General features: G+C 52.9%; 1 protein-coding gene across 1 annotated transcript in view; it reads right to left on the reverse strand.

Annotated features, from left to right (window-relative positions):
* The window catches only part of LOC308605638 (uncharacterized protein C1orf167), a gene marked incomplete at both ends in the record, with an annotated part of 20,221 nt that extends 12,207 nt beyond the window's left edge, over positions 1-8,014 (reverse strand). Inside the window, 5 exon segments of the mRNA XM_081215897.1 lie at positions 2,440-2,518; positions 3,458-3,603; positions 4,829-5,575; positions 7,095-7,219; positions 7,947-8,014. Coding sequence (XP_081072023.1) covers positions 2,440-2,518; positions 3,458-3,603; positions 4,829-5,575; positions 7,095-7,219; positions 7,947-8,014 — 1,165 coding nt within the window.
* Positions 8,015-16,964: the final 8,950 nt, after the last annotated feature.

Below are 16,964 nucleotides of genomic sequence, written 5' to 3' on the forward strand. Positions count from 1 at the left end.
GGTAAAATATACATAATATAAAATTTACCATGTTAACCATTTTTTTTAAGGAATACTGATGTGATTATTGTGACTTTCTTTTTTTACTTTTTGAATTTTTTTATACATCTTTATTGGGGTATAATTGCTTTACAATGTTGTGTTAGTTTCTGTTGTACAACAAAGTCAATCAGTTATATGTATACATATATCCCCATATCCCCTCCCTCTTGAGCCTCCCTCCCACCCTCCCTATCCCACCCCTCCAGGTCATCACAAAGCACCGAGCTGATCTCCCTGTGCTATGCAGCAGCTTCCCACTAGCTATCTATTCTACATTTGGTAGTGTATATATGTCAGTGCCACTCTCTCACTACATCTCAGCCTCCCCTTCCCCCACTGTGTCAAGTCCGTTCTCTACATCTGCGTCTTTATCTCTGCCCTGCCACTAGGTCCATCAGTACCATTTTTCTAGATTTCATATATATGCGTTAGCATACGGTATTTGTTTTTCTCTTTCTAACTTCAACACTCTGTATGACAGACTCTAAATCTATCCACCTCACTACAAGTAACTCAATTTTGTTCCTTTTTGTGGCTGAGTAATATTCCATTGTATACATGTGCCACATCTTCTTTATCCATTCATCTGTCAATGGACATTTAGGTTGCTTCCATGTCCTGGCTATTGTAGATAGATAGTGCTGCAATGAACATTGTGGTACACGACTCTTTTTGAATTACGGTTTTCTCCGGGTATATGCCCAGTAGTGGGATTGCTGGGTTATATGGTAGTTATATTTTTAGTTTTTTAAGGAACCTCCATACTGTTCTCCATAGTGGCTGCATCAATTTACATTCCCACCAACAGTGCAAGAGGGTTCCCTTTTCTCCACACCCTCTCCAGCATTTGTTGTTTGTAGATTTTCTGATGATGCCCATTCTAACCCATTTTTAAATTAATTAATTTATATATTTATTTATTTTTGGCTGCGTTGGGTCTTCGTTGCTGCGCACGGGCTTTCTCTAGTTGCAGTGAGCAGGGGCTACTCTTTGCTGAGGTGCGTGGGCTTCTCGTTGTGGTGGCTTCTGTTGCTGCGGGGCACCTGATCTAGGCACGCGGGCTTCAGCAGTTGTGGCACTCGGGCTCAGTAGTTGTGGCGCACGGGCTTAGTTGCTCTGCAGCATGTGGGATCCTCCCGGACCAGGGCTTGAACCCGTGTCCCCTACATCGGCAGACAGACTCCCAGCCACTGCGCCACCAGGGAAGTCCCCGTCTTAACCTTTTTTTTTTTTTTTTTTTTGCGGTACGCGGGCCTCCCACTGCCGCCCCGCCCCCCGCCCCGTTGCAGAGCACAGGCTCCGGAAGCGCAGGCTCAGTGGCCGTGGCTCACGGGCCCAGCCACTCTGCGGCATGCAGGATCCTCCCGGACTGGGGCACGAAGCCGTGTCCCCTGCATCGGCAGGCGGACTCCCAACCACTGGGCCGCCAGGGAAGCCCCATCTTAACCATTTTTAAGCGAGCAGTTCAGTGGTATTAAGTAATTCACATTGTTATGCAACATTTTAGTATTTTTGCTTCTGGGTTTTTTTTCTATGCACCGTTTTACGTTCATAGGAAAAAATATTTTAGGTACTATTTTTTTATCCTCTTTTTGTTTTTCATTGAACATTGCCATAACCCTTTTCCTTCTCATTAAAAATTCTATGCAAGGGCTTCCCTGGTGGCGCAGTGGTTGAGAGTCCGCCTGCCGCTGCAGGGGACACGAGTTCGTGCCCTGGTCCAGGAGGATCCCACGTGCCGCGGAGCGGCTGGGCCCGTGAGCCACGGCCGCTGGGTCTGCGCATCCGGAGCCTGTGCTCCACAGCGGGAGAGGCCACAACAGTGAGAGGCCCGCGTACCGCAAAAAAAAAAAAAATTATATGCAAATACCCATAAACCTACTTCCAGGAAGGGGAATAATATACATAAGGAGGGAGGTGAAACTTTCAAATTAATTGAAATATTTCCGTCTATCTCAAATGTTTTTTCAAATCAAACATGCATTACTGTTATGATTAGAAAGAACACCAGTAAAGCTACCGAAACAAAAAATAAAGAAAAAAAGAGTGGGGAGGAATTTTAAAAATCTCAATAAGCATCATACTGAACTGTTGCCAAATGTTTATCACATGGTTAAACTACAATTTTCTCTCTCGCTGTTGGGTATTTAGGCTGTTTCAAAGTTTTCACGAAGTGTAAATAACGCTGTGATGGACATCCTTTTGCACAAATCTTGGTCCACATTTGCTGGTTTTATCCTCATTCTCTTGTGGGGGAGGGGAGACGGGGGACAAGGAGGGAGGGAAGGCCACCAGCACTGCCCAGGTCACACTGACCAACCTGGGGTGTCCCAGACTACCTGCTTCTCCAGGCGGTGTCCACCACTGGCTTCCTTCCTGAGAGGCCTCAGTCCTGGCCTCCCCCGGAGGATGGGGGTCCTGGCCCAGCCTGGATGTGAAGCCGCCCTTGTTTCTGCTGCTGAATCAAGTTTCTCCACTGGGACAAGAGAGAGGGGAAGAGGGACGTTGGCTGTAGCCTCAAATGTACCCTGAGCAGCGGGGGTGGGGGTGGGGCACCAGGAAGGGCGGGGACACAAGTCAGACGTTGTGGTTTTAACCATTAGACTCCCCTGCCTCTTTGGGAATGAATGAATGAGTGAATGAATGAATGGAGAGATAGAGCCGAAGAGGCAGGGTTTTCCTCGGGAGACAAAACCTGGAGCTGGGCCCTCCTAAAGCACTTTTCCCAAGGAGGGAAGAACATAGAAGTTCCCTTCTAGTCCTGACTGGCAAACCGCTAGTAAAAAATAACAACTGGGACTTCCCTGGCGGTCCAGTGGTTAAGACTCTGCACTTCCACTGCAGGGGGCATGGGTTCTATCCCTGGTTGGGCAACTAGGATCCCGCGTGACACACGGTGCAGCCAAACAGAAACAAAAAGCAAAACAAACAAACAAAAAATAGCAACCACTGAAACAGTAGAGCGCTTGCTATGTGCTAGGCAGGGTTCTGAGTTCCTTATATTTATTAATTTAACCTCACAACAACCCTGAGAGGTATGTACTATTATGATCCCATTTTAAAGCTAAAGAGACTAAGGCACAGAGAGGTTAAGTAACTTGCCCAAGCTCACACAGTGAGAAAATGTAGGGAAAAGGAAAGTGGCAGAGACAGGATTTTTTTTTTTCAGTTTCTGCTTTATAACAAAGTGAATCAGTTATACATATACATCTGTTCCCATATCCCTTCCCTCTTAAGTCTCCCTCCCTCAGAGACAGGATTTGAATTCAGGCAGAGCTCGGTCATGTCTGGGCTGACACTGCTTCCCCCTACTGTGAATCACTCAGGAGGAACAACCTGCGCCCCAGGAGAGCCTCTTCCTCAGACGCACGGGCACTTCATCACCGCCCCATGGTCCAACCTGGAGGCCCCTAACCTTTTGGAAGGTCCGACCCAGCAAGGCCTGCTTGTGTCGTCCCCATGCCGCCTCCAGCTGGGCCTCCTGGAGCCGCAGTGTCCACCGCGGTGCCCGTAGACCCCTGCGCGACAGCTGCCGGCAGCCCAGCGCCATGGCTGCTGCCACTGCCCACCACATTTGCACCCAGTGCCACCACGCTCTGAAACATCTGGATGGCCACTGCTGGCTGGGGACAGACCAGGCTGACCAGGAGATGGGCCTGGTCCCCAGTCCCAGGGAGAGCTGGGGGCTCAGCAGCACCCACGTCACCGTTCCAGCATGGAGGGTGATGCTCCACGCTGTGGCAGGAGAGCTGGCTGGACCCCGGGAGAACTTCCCTCTATGGAGGGCTAGCCTTGGGAATCCCAGACAAGAGAGCTCCTGGGGGCAGGGGAATGAATGCAGGACAGCCTCACAGGTTTAGGATTCCCAGGAGCCGCAGTCCCCGCGTTCCTGTCCTTGGGGCCCGGGAGGTTCCCTCCCCCTGAAATTCTGCAAGGGTCTGACATCCAGGCCTTATCTCTGTCAGGCCTGAGCCTGCAGGCAAATGGGAGAGGAGGCGTCCCAGGAGCATGGCCCCGGCTCCCACCCCGGCAGCCCATGACCTCACCGGCCTATCTCAGACTCCAGGCTCACAGTGTTTCCAGCTTCGTTCTTGGAAAACAAAGGGACATGACACAGCACTCAGGCCAAGAAGCAAGCAGGACTGGACACCCCCTGCTAAGCCTGCCTGCCCACGGCCTCCCTTTCTGAGGGAGGGTGACACAGGAGTGACAGCCAGCTTGGAACGAGAATTCCTGGGAGGCAGCCCTCCTCCCCCAACCCTGAGTCCCCCAGTTCCCATCCCAGACCCCTCTGGCCTCTACCTGCAGGGCATTCCTCATGGGGCCGTGTCTGGCGGACCGGAAGCCGGCCTCTCTTCTTCCCTGCCGACCTGCTCCCATGGGGTCCTGTCCCCTCCTTCCCGCCCAGGGAGGATGCCCTGGGCTGAACTGGACGAGGCTGAAGAGCAGAGCCTGGCCTCCCTGCTGCCCGCCCCTTGAGGGGGCAGGGGGTCCTCCCTCTGTCCCCTGCCATATGTAGTCCCTGGGGAGCACTTCTCGCCTTGTCTTACAGGGTGGGCAGGAAGGACCCCTTGCTCAGGGTCAAGGGCAACCCTGGGCAGCATCTCCAAAGTAGTGTCCAGTGATGCAGGCTTGTTGCTTGCCTGCGAGTCTGAGAGACCATCCTGGACCCCCGGTGCTTCTGGGAAACCTGCAGTTTCCCTGAAACCTTGGGAATGTTTCCTCCTCTCATCCCAGGAAGCAAGAACAGGCTGGCTGGGCTGGGGGTGAGCAGGGAGTATCTGGCCAGCTCTGGTCCAGGGCTCCTGCCGCACAGGGCCTGGGGGTTCCCGGGATGCCTGGCACCTGAGATGGACCGCCTCACGCTCCAGGCATTGCACGGAGGCCAGCAGCTGGTGAATGGCAGGTTGGGACGGAGCCCAAGTCCGGCTCTGGGCAGGGACAGCCAGGTCCTCTAGGGTGAAGTGTTCCCCCACGAGCCTGGAGGTCCAGCCCCCCAGGCCACACTGGGATCTGGGGTCCGGCCGTGTGTGCCCTTCGAGTGGGCCCAGGCCTGCAGCAGGCCCAATGTCTGGGCAGGGGGTATTGGTGGACAGCAGCCAGGAACACCTTGGGTGGGAGGCTGGGGAAGAAAGTGGCCCTCGGGGTAGGGGGCTTCTCTCGGGCATCCTGTGTGGCCAGAAGCTTTCCTGATCCCCCAACCAGAGGCGACGTCTCCACTCAGTCACTCTGGTCTCCCTGACGCTCAGGTTGCTCTGCTGGATGGCAAACGCCTGGGCTCTTCTTTGGGGCCTCCCGGCCAGGGGCTGCAAGTTGATCTGCTGTCGGAAGCTTGAGTTGGTCAGCTGGCCAGTCGTGTCCCTCAGGACGAGGCTCAGGCTGGGGCTGGTCAGGTTGCTCTGGACTCGGCAGGGCTCCTGGCACAGCGCTGCCCCCGGGGATGGTGTGGTGGCAGCCCCCCTGCTCTCGGCCTGGCCCACGGGCACCCACTGGCCATGTCTACTGGCCAGGCTCTTCCGGAGTCTCCATTGCTCTAAAAAGAGGACAGACAGTTATGCCCTGGGGGAGAACTTGGTGGTCAGTGCTGGGGAGGGACAGGTGGGGAGGGACAGGGCGCCACACGGGAGGGAGCCCAGGCTCCAGAGGTCTGCGTCAGCTCTGTCATCCCAGGTGGACCAATGGATGCACCCGGGGGTCTTGAGCCAGAGCAGCGACCTGGTGACAGTGCAGGGATTCAGAGCAGGGGCAGGGCAGAGACAGGGAGGAGGGCAGAGGGAAGCAGGGAGATAGTTGGGAGGCTGCTGAGGGGTCCCAGGCAAGAGGTGATGGGGCTGGGATGGGGGCAGCAGGAGGGTGGAGAGGAGACAGATCAGGTCTCCTGAGAAGGCCTAGAAGAGGGTGAAGAAAGGAGAAGTGTCACTGATGGCTCCCTGGTGTCCAGCTTGAGCAAAGAGGTGCTGGGGTGAAAGCAAGACTCAGCATATCAAACAGCTAAACGTGGGTTGCTCTGGCCCCGAGGGGGTGGCGCTCCCTCCCTGCTGGTCTCCCCAGCCCCCAGGCCATTCTGCATCTGGGAGACAAGGCCTCTTGGGGACGGGTGAGATGCCTGGGAGGGCCTGGCAGGTAGTGTGGGCCATGAAAGTTTGTAGATAGGAACTAAAGGTCAGAGAAGTTAAGCACCTTGCCCCACGGTCACACGGCTAGAACACAGAGAAACCGGCACGTAAATAGGAATCTGAATTTGTTCTTGGGATGCTCCCACTCTTTTTTTTTTTTTTTTTTTTTTTTTTTTAGCGGTACGCGGGCCTCTCACCGCTGTGGCCTCTCCCGTTGTGGAGCACAGGCTCCAGACGCACAGGCCCAGCGGCCATGGCTCACGGGCCCAGCCGCTCCGCGGCACGCGGGATCCTCCCGGACCGGGGCACGAACCCGCGTCCCCTGCATCGGCAGGCGGACTCTCAACCACTGTGCCACCAGGGAAGCCCTTTTTTTTTTTTTTTTGCGGTACGCGGGCCTCTCACTGCTGTGGCCTCTCCCGTTGCGGAGCACAGGCTCCGGACACGCAGGCTCAGCGGCCATGGCTCACAGGCCCAGCCGCTCCGCGGCATGTGGGATCTTCCTGGACCGGGGCACGAACCTGTGTCCCCCGCATCGGCAGGCGGACTCTCAACCATTGCGCCACCAGGGAAGCCCGCTGTCCCCACTCTTGGCTGCACCAGCTCTGTGGCCTTCTGGAAGCCCCAGGAACCTGAGCAGGGAGGTTCCCAGCCCACCAGCGCTGCCAGAAGATTGACCTGTGAGGGCCCCTTCTCTGCCAGGGGCCCCAGACAGGCCCACTCCTGCGCCCCGCCTCCTCACCTCATGTCCTGACTTCCTGACCCTCCCTCGCGCCCCAGGCTGGAAGACTTTGTCCTGGCCCAGCTGGCCCTGAACAGCTAATCTCTGGAATTAGCAAGGCCCTGGGCTGGGCTGTCTGGGAAAGGGGCGCCTGGCTGCTACCCGAGGGGACCTTGCTCCTGCCACCTCTGACCCAGACCCCCTGAGCCTCTTGCCTGGCCTCAGGGGGGTGGCCAGCCTGGGGGGCACATTCTCCTTGTGGCTGGTGTCAGGGCTCAGCTCCATGGGCTCCAGGGCAAAGCCAGGGTGGCAGTGACCTTGGTCCACACCGCAGCCGGTCCTGTTTGATTAGGGGGACTCTGAGGGGTGAGGATAGGGTGCCCGCCTCCTACCAGCCACGCCCAGCCCTGGTCCCCACTCCCACGCTTCACCAGCATCCCTGGTTGCCCTGAGTTCCAGCCCCGGCTGTCCTGTTCAGGGCCCCTTGGGGTCTCCTCTCCCCAGCCCCTGTACCACCCCTTTCCCTTGTAATTTTCTCGTGTCTTCTGGCACCCACTCCTAACCCTGATGACAGATCCCTGTGGACCCTGCTTCCTGAGCAGCCCTGTCAGGTGAGGGCTCTTCCTCTCAGACCTCTAGGCAGGAGGGGGGGCCCTCTTTGCTTCCAGTCACCGCTTCCCGACCATTCTCCCTCTCTCCTCTCTAAAATGCTCGGTTCGAAGTTCCAGGCAGGCCAGGAAGGAAGCCCTCGTCATTTATTCCTTGATGGTTTCAGCTCCCAGCTCACTGTCACTTTCTGCAGCACACACCTAACTTCTGGGTGGTTTCACCTGCATGTGGACAATCCCTCTAACTCCTGGTCTGCGAGTCCTTGACCTTCTAACCTCCCACCATCCTGTCCTTCACCCAACCTCAGTCACCTGCTCCCAGGGTCCCCCCAGACTTTGTCATCCTCCAAAACTGCACCCCCTCCCATAAGTTCAGCTTCAGAGCCACACCCATCTTTCCAGCTCCCTCCCTCTGGTGCCACATCCTTCCTTCCATGAGACCCAACCCTCTGTCCCTACCACCCTTGGTCCTCCGACCCACTGGACCCACCGTGATGTCTCTCTCGCGCCTCCTGCAGTTTAACCATCCGGCGTTATGACCATCCCCCTTGCACACCCCTGGCTCCCTCTCTCTGCCGCTCACGCAGCAAAATCACGACATAGGTTAAAGTGACTAAAGGGAAACGCTACAACTGCACTGGTGACCTCGCTCCAAAATTACCACCTTCAATCTCAAGCAGGCCCCCAAGGCTGCTGGAGAATCAGACTCTAGTCCCCTCCTCCCCACCCTCTAGAAGCTATTTCACACTTTCTCTGCTATCCTCAAGCCTCTGTTGCCTCTTCTCCTCTCATCCCCTGCAGCAGACCTTGTTCCTATTTCACCCACCAAAGAGGGCCATCAGAAAAGAAGACCCACAAGTGTCCCCGCTCACCAGCTTCGTGTCCATAGCCTCTCCCGTCCCCTCCCCCATCCTGTGTGGTCCCACCCCCCAGCCTGACCCTCCTCTGTGCCCTGGGGGCCATCCCGTCTCCCCTGCCCAAGGCTAGCACCCAGGGCCACCACCGGCCTCCGAGGTCCCATTCTGTGAATCAGGAAAAGAACCCTCGATCCCCACAGCTGACTCAGCCCCCCAAGCCCACCAGGGCACAGAGAGGGGGGGCGGGACACAGGCTATGATGTGTCCGGGCCCTGTCTCTGCTCCCAAGGTCACTTCCCCCATCGTCAACACTTCCTCTTGCCTGACGGATTCATTCACATCAGCATTTCAACAAGTGGTTATTTTTTTCCATCTTTAAAAACAAAAAGCAAGGGCTTCCCTGGTGGCGCAGTGGTTGGGAACCCGCCTGCCAATGCAGGGGACACAGTTTCGAGCCCTGGTCCGGGAAGATCCCAAGTGCCGCGGAGCAACTAAGCCCTTGCGCCACAACTACTGAGCCTGCGCTCTGGAGCCCATGAGCCACGGCTACTGAGCCCACGTGCCACAACTACTGAAGCCTATGCACCTAGAGTCCGTGCTCCGCAACAAGAGAGGCCACCGTAATAAGACCGCGCACCGCAGTGAAGAGTGGCCTCTGCTCACCACAACTAGAGAAAGCACAGCAACGAAGACCCAATGCAACCAAAAATAAATAATAAATAAATTTAAAACAAAACAAAACAAAACAAAACACCAAAAAAACCCCCCACTCCTCTCTTGAGCCTCCAGGAAGGACTCAGGCCATTTCTCCCCTTCTCATCACCCCCAAATCCCAATTCCTCCCCCACCTCTATCTCTGCTGACCTCAGTGCAGTTGGGCTCCCCTCACCCCAAAGAGCCTTTCCTCCAGGTGACCTCCGCAGTGCCAAGCCCCTGGCTATTTCTCAGCCTTCGGCTTGTTGCAGGATCTTAGTTCCCCGACCAGGGATCGAACCCGGGCCCTCGGCAGTGAAAGCGCAGGGTCCTGACCACTGGACCGCTGGGGAAGTCCCAGCCCTCAGTTTTCTTGAGGCAGCAAAGGCGGCAGGACAGTGATCACTCAGCCTCCTCGGAGCCCCTGCCTCCCTGACTCCAGGCTGCCACCTCTCAGTATCCCTCCCTCCCGCCTGCCTGTCTGCTCTTTCCAGCCTCTTCTGCTGGTTCCTGTTCTCCGTGCTCATCCCTGGGACCCCCACTTCCCTGATGCTCATATCCCAGGTGACCTCAGCTTCAGATGATTCTCACGCAGACTCCCATACCGCTCTTCTGGACATCCTGACTCCTCCCTCCCTCCCATCACGTGCAGTCCATCAGCTAATCCCATCTGTTCCACCTTCCAGAGACACCCAGAATCTGCCCCGGCTCACCACCTCATCCTCACCTCCCTGTGTCAAGCCACCCCCTCCTCTTGCCTCCTAACTGGTCTCCCCTCTTCTGCCCTGTCCCCACATCTGACAGCCTCCTCCCAACAGAGGGCAGAGTGGCCCTGTGAACACTGAGATCAGGGTGTGTCCTGACTCACTTCAAACACCCCCAAAGACTCCACAACCCACTCAATCCTCAACCAAGGCTTCGAAACCCTCTCTCAGAGACCTTATTATTATGTACAAAGTGACGTCGGCACACAGCCTCATCTCTTTGGTTATGCTCATCGATGGCTGCACACATTTACTCTCTGGCCTTTAAGAAAGTTGGCTGACCCCTGCTCTATGCTATCTGCTCCCCACCCTTACCTAACCCACCCTCCCCCTCTCCTCCCTCCCCTTGCTCTCTCTGCTCTGAACACACTAGCCTCCTCACCGTTCTTCCAAAATGCTGTGCATGTTCCCACCTCAGGGCCTTTGCACTTGCTGTCCCCTCCCCCCAGAACCCTCTCGCCCTCTCTCCCTCCTTCCTTCCAATCCTGCTCAAACTTCCCAGGGAGCCCCTCCCTGACCACTCTGCCCACACCCACCCCCACCACTCCCGCCTCTTTTTACCCTGCATGATTTTTCTCCATGACTTATCACCACCTGACAGACTGCAGAAATTTGCTGTTCTCTCTGCAGTGGACTATGAGCCACTGTCTCTTTTTTCCCCTGCTGTATTCACAGCACATAGAATAAATAGTATGTGGCACACAGTAGGGGCTTAAACATTGTGTTAAAGGAGTGACTGGATCGGGCTAAGCATCATGCAGCCTTTAGGATGCGCCCTGTCATTTAACCTACACCGCAGCCCTAAAAAGTAGGCTGCTCGTTTTAGAGATGAGCTTAAAGAGACTACCTGCTATATAAGTACCGCGTGCTAACGGATTGCGCCACTGGAAGGAGGGAGACGCAAGAGGGAAGAGATACGGGAACATATGTATATGTATAACTGATTCACTTTGTTATAAAGCAGAAACTAACACACCATTGTAAAGCAATTATACTCCGATAAAGATGTAAAAAAAAAATAAAATAAAAAAAGAGACTACCTGCCCAGCCCAAGGCCTTATAGCCGGTCAGCAGTGGCAGAGGGCTACCCCGGGGGCTAACTCCGCAGCGCATGCTCCTAACCAGGACCGCCCCGAACCCCACCTCTTTCCAAAGGAGATTTGAGACAGCTCAATCCGCAGTATCCCTTCCTACCCCTAACTCCCTTCATCCCACGCCTGGGCTCATCGGCCCATCGATCTGCTCTTCAACCCCCACCCTGTCTGCCCCCCGCCACTCCACCCTCATCCTCGTCCAGTTAAGGTGATAAGAGTCTCTCTTCTCTTCCCACCAGGACTCAGTTTTCTGACCTCCTGGACCTGCCCTCCCGCGCCTCTATCTTCCTCTGGTCCACTTCACCCAGTCAAATTTGAACCTGGAGGGGATCTCAGGCGGGACGGCTAAGATCCAGGCAGGTGGAGGCGGGGGAGGTGGGGTGGGGACATCAAAGATCGCGCCTGCCGAGTGCGGGGCTGCCGCATGGAGGGTGCCCCCTGCGCCTCCACGCGATCTGAGAGCTTGGCGGCGTGGGTCTGTGCGCGTGCGCGCTCGGGGATGCGCGTGGCCGGGGGATGGGTGAAGCTCGCGGTCCTCGGGTTCTGGCCCCACGCGGTGTGCCCGGGGGCAAGGCAGGTGGGCATCGTGCAAACTTCTCCACGTGCAAGACAGAACTCTGCCTGCCTTCGGCTCCCTCTGAAACGGGCTGGTCTACCCACTCCCCTCCGCGCTGTGTCCTTGGCGCAATCATACTTTTCTCCGGGCATTTTCTACCTGCCAAACCTCTTTGCCCATGCTGTTCCCCACCCAGACCTGACCTGCTGTTTACGTTTTCTCTTTTCTAAACAGGGAGAGCACTGGGCCTGGAGTCAGAAGACCTGTGATCAAGATCAGTTCCCTTGCCGTGTGACCTCAGGCAAGTCCCTAAATTCTCTGAACCACAGGCTCCTCCTCTGTAAAAGGGAAGTGGTGACACCTACTGTACTATCTCATGGGTTTGATGGGAGAATCAGACGCTTAATAAATAAATGCCAAAGAGCCTTTAAACTCTAAAGCAATTCTTGAAGGAGGGAATGATTATTACTTCCTCTTAAGTCCCCTTTTATGCCTAGTAATACTTTTTGCCTTAGAGTCAAGTCGCTCTGATACGAATTTAGCTATACCAGCTCTATTTCAGTCCTTATTTGCCTGGCTTAACTTTTTCATTGATTTACTTACAGCCTTCCTGTGTCTGTATATTTTAGGTGCGTCTCTTTTTTTTTTTTTTTTTTTTTCTGTATGTGGGCCTCTCACTGTTGTGGCCTCTCCCATTGCGGAGCACAGGCTCCGGACGCGCAGGCCCAGCGGCCATGGCTCACAGACCCAGCCGCTCCGCGGCACGTGGGATCCTCCCGGGCCGGGGCACGAACCCCTGTCCCCTGCATCAGCAGGCGGACTCTCAACCACTGCGCCACCAGGGAGGCCCTAGGTGCGTCTCTTAAAACACAATGTGGCTGGAAGTTTTTAAAAAGTCATTTACAAATGTATGATTATGATATATTTATATAAACCATCTTATTTTTGTGCTTGCTAATGGTCAAACTTCAGGTTTATTTTCTCCTTTCTTGCCTTTTTTTAGAATTGACCAAGGTTTTCTTTTTCCTCATTTTTTTCCCCACCATTGTTTTGGAAATTACACATTTTATTTCTCTTCTTTCAGTAGGCATCCAAGACTTTTTTTTTTTTTTTTTTGCGGTACGCGGGCTTCTCACTGTTGTGGCCTCTCCCGTTGCGGAGCACAGGCTCCGGGCGCGCAGGCTCAGCGGCCATGGCTCACGGGCCCAGCCGCTCCGCGGCATGTGGGATCTTCCCGGACCGGGGCACGAACCCGTGTCCCCTGCATCGGCAGGCGGACTCTCAACCACTGCGCCACCAGGGAAGCCCCATCCAAGACATTTTAATATGTATATTTAATTTAACAAAAGTGTAAAGTTAATCCAGTATTTACCTTCCTTCCAGACAAAAATGGACTTTGTAACACTGTGTCTGGTCAGCTCCTCCTGACATAGATTATTATTGTCTCGAACACTAAACCACATGTTTACTATTTCCTTCATGCGTGTCAGATCTTCCTTAAAGAAAAATTTCCTTCTTCCACAAAAAGGTTCTTATACGTTTCGGTAGGGAAGGTCTGTTGGTGATCACCCCCACTGGCGTTCCTCTGAACATGTATTTCATCCTGAAAGCTAACTCATTAGTACACAATTTAGATTGACAGTAATTTTTTTCACCACTTTAAAGATACCATTCCTCTGTCTTCTGACTCCTATTGTTATTGTTGAGACATCAGCTGCCAGTATAATTGTGTGAAGGAAAAAATGTTGCCTGCCATACCAGTAAACAAAGAATGCTGCAGCCATCAAGCCACCACATTACGGCTGCCCCCAAAGGTGCGCCCTGAGGAGACTCAGGATGAGAAAGCACGTGATATTGGCCCCAGATAGCTGAGGTGCATATCAAAGGAGCCCAGACTTTTGCATCTTCCCATACATAGAAAAGCGCTAAATTCATTAACCTGAGATGTCTGCTTTTCTTTAATTTTTGGTGATCTTTTGATGTTCCCAGTACCTGGTCTTTGTTGCAAAAACTCCTTTATATCCTGGTTCCCCCCTCACCTTGTCGAAGCAGTCCCTCAGAGCTATCTGAGAGGCTGTGTCCTGAGTTTTAGTTCTCAGTTCTGTCTGTGAAATAAAACATAATTCTCAACTTTTAGGTTGTGCTTTTTTTTTTTCAGTCGACAACTGTCATTCCGTTTAGGACAACTTTTCTGTCTAACTGCTTTTGGGATCTTAGTGTTTGTCTTTGGTGTTTTGCTGTTTTCATTCATCTATTCATTCCATAACTTTTATAAAGCACTTACTGGGTGCCAGCACTGTTCTAGGTGCTGAAGATACATCAGTGAGTGAACAAAGTTCCATTATGATGACTGTAAATGTGGGTTTCCTCTTATGTATTCTGTTTGGAGATTGTTTGACTCCCTGGATCTGGGGCTTGGTGTCTTTCCGTTTTGGAAATTCTCCACCGTTATATCTTTGGATGTTGCCTCTCTCCCACTGTCTCCCTCAGAAACTCTGACTATATTTATATAGGACCTTCTGACTCTATCCTTTGTTTCTTCTCCTACTTTCTGTCTGTTTTTGCTCAATTCTGAGTAATTCCTTCACATCTATCTTCAAGGCTACCGATTCTCTCCTCTGGTGGATCTCTTCTATGAATTAACCTATCCATTGACTTTCTAACTTCAGTCACTGTGTTTTTCATTTGTAGAAGTTCTATTTATTTCCTTTGAAGCTCTACCTGGCATCCCAGCCTCCACACTGTCACACTCTGCCTCTAAAATCAAGAGGTTTCCATGTGCCCTGTCCAGGTCTCCTCTTTCTGGGCTGTGTCCCCAGCTGCGGAATAAGGAGGATCTAGGGGACCAGTTTTCATATTGTGCTCCAGGGACCCTACCTTAGAGTGGCAGTGGTAATGGGGTGAGGCTGGTGAGCTCTGTCAGACTAGCTCTGTTTCATATACTGGGTAAGATGTCTTTTGAACAAAGTGTTTGAAATAAAACAGACTTTGCAAATCGCTGGTCTGGGGAGCTCTGAGCTCCCTTCAAGTTCCAATCTGTGATTCTGAGTTTAGATCTCCGATATAATGTTTTATAACAATCTGTTGACCTCTGTCTCCTGACAATTTTTTCAATCTTTTGAAAACTCGTAGAACGCATTCAATAAATGTTTATAGAATTAATAATAAACAAATAGATAAATGGTCAGACATGCTATCCCCAAATATGGCACCTTGGCGTATTGAATATTTTAAGCTGAAGGAGTTTCTTAAAAACTATTAATTAATTAAGTTATTTTTGGCTGCCGTGGGTCTTCGCTGCTGCACATGCACTTTCTCTAGTTGCGGCGAGCGGGGGCTACTCTTCGTTGAGGTGCACGGGCTTCTCACTGCGGTGGCTTCTCTTGTTGCGGAGCATGGGCTCTAGGTGTGCGAGCTTCAGTAGTTGTGGCACGCAGGCTCTAGAGCGCAGGCTCAGTAGTTGTGGCGCACGGGCTTAGTTGCTCCATGGCATGTGGGATCTTCCCGGACCAGGGCTCGAACCTGTGTCCCCTGCACTGGCAGGCGGATTCTTAACCACTGCGCCACCAGGGAAGTCCCTGAAGGAGTTTTTGAGAAAGCAGCAGAAGCAGAAAGGTCCCTCTGACCTTCCCCCCACCCCTCGCCCTGCCCTTCTTCCCTGAAACAGGTCATAAAACTCCCATGTGCAAGGAACCCCCCTGTATCAGGAGGAAAGAAGACATTCTTATCACCAGAGACAGGGAATTTCTGGCCAAAAAATTTGTAAAAACCTTGTTAAACCCTTATCTTCCTAGTTACTTCTTTACCATTTACAACCCCAAGCCCAAACACCTTTGTCTTGTCAACTCTTCACAAATTTCTTGTTTTTCTTTGTCTAAAAGCTTCCTGCTCTGGTCACTTCTTTGGGTCTCCATTCTCTTGTATACATAAAAATTCAAAAACTTTGTATGCTTTTCTGTTAATCTCTGTCAGTTTAGGGACTTCCCTGGAGGTCCAGTTGTTAGGACTCTGCATTTTCACTGCCAAGAGCGGGGGTTCTATCCCCGGTCAGGGAACTAAGATCCCGAAAGCACAGCCAAAAAACCCAAAAAAACAAAAAACTGTCCATTTAATTTTCAGACCCAGCCAGGGACCCTAGGAGGGTTGAGAAAAACTTTTTCCTCCCTACATTGGCCATCCCTCCCTCTGAATAATTAACACAGGCAATGAGGTGTATTATTTATCTAACTGAGGCTCAGTGAAGTTAAGAGACCATCCAGTCACTCACACCGCCAGTCAGAGGCTGCATTTAGGATTAAAACCAAGACTCGCTGGCTCCAGAGCTGGTTTGGAGAGTTGGAATTTCCAGGCTGACTTGGAGACTCTGAAGACGTGCCTGGTGGGCCCCTGCTCTGGTCTAGTTTTGGCCAAGGGGAAAAGACACTGACCTTCCCAGGGCAACTCCTCTGGCTCCTTCATCTGGAAGGCTCAGTTTTGTGAAGACAAGAGATACAAGATTTGCAGACAAGATAAATGACTTTAGCCCTGGCCAGCAGGAGACCAGAGACAAGAGGAACTTGCCTCCTGTGGTTGACAGTTTCTAGAATGTGAGAAAACCCTATAGACTAAAATATGGACTCTTTCCAAATCCCTTTAGAAACTGGCCTTTTAAAGAGAATGGGGGGGAATTCCCTGGCGGTCCAGTGGTCACGACTTGGTGCTTTCACTGCTGTGGGCCCTGGTTGGATCCTTGGTTGGGGAACTAAGATCTCGCAAGCCACACGGTGCGGCCAAAAAAATAAATGAATAAATAAAAAGAACACGGTAATGAGAATGGCTGGCTGGAAAGCCCCGTTACCTCAAGTGCGGCCCACTGGAGACTTGAGTTCCTGGCCTTGCTCATGCTGAAAACTCAGCTACTGTGCACCGGGGCCAAGTCAAATCTCGGAGACAGTTTTGGGTGAAGTAGAAAAGTATAGCTTTATTGCTCTGCCAGGCAAAGGGGGCCACATGCATCATTGCCCCAAACCTGACCTCCCTGTCTCCTCTTGGTGAGTGGCAGCTCCAGCCTCCAGTTGCTTGAGCCCCAAACCTTGCAATCTTTTTTTTTTTAATTTTTATTTATTTATTATTTACGGCTGTTGGGTCTTCATTTCTGTGCGAGGGCTTTCTCTAGTTGTGGCAAGCGGGGGCCACTCTTCATCGCGGTGTGCAGGCCTCTCACTATCGCGGCCTCTCTTGTTGCGGAGCATGGGCTCCAGACGCGCAGGCTCAGTAGTTGTGGCTCACGGGCCCAGTTGCTCCGCGGCATGTGGGATCTTCCCAGACCAAGGCTCGAACCCGCGTCCCCTGCATCGGCAGGCGGATTCTCAACCACTGCGCCACCAGGGGAGCCCCAAACCTTGCAATCTTGATCTCCTCTTTTTCTCCTACATCCAGTCCATGAGTGAAGCCTGCTGCTCTGCCTTCGAAACAGATCCAAGAGCTGCCATGTTGGGAGAGGTAATCTCCGTCACGTGGCCTTTCCACCCCGC

Source organism: Mesoplodon bidens, assembly GCF_964165515.1.
Source record: "Mesoplodon bidens genome assembly, chromosome: 2".
In the NCBI taxonomy this organism is placed as follows: domain Eukaryota; kingdom Metazoa; phylum Chordata; class Mammalia; order Artiodactyla; family Ziphiidae; genus Mesoplodon; species Mesoplodon bidens.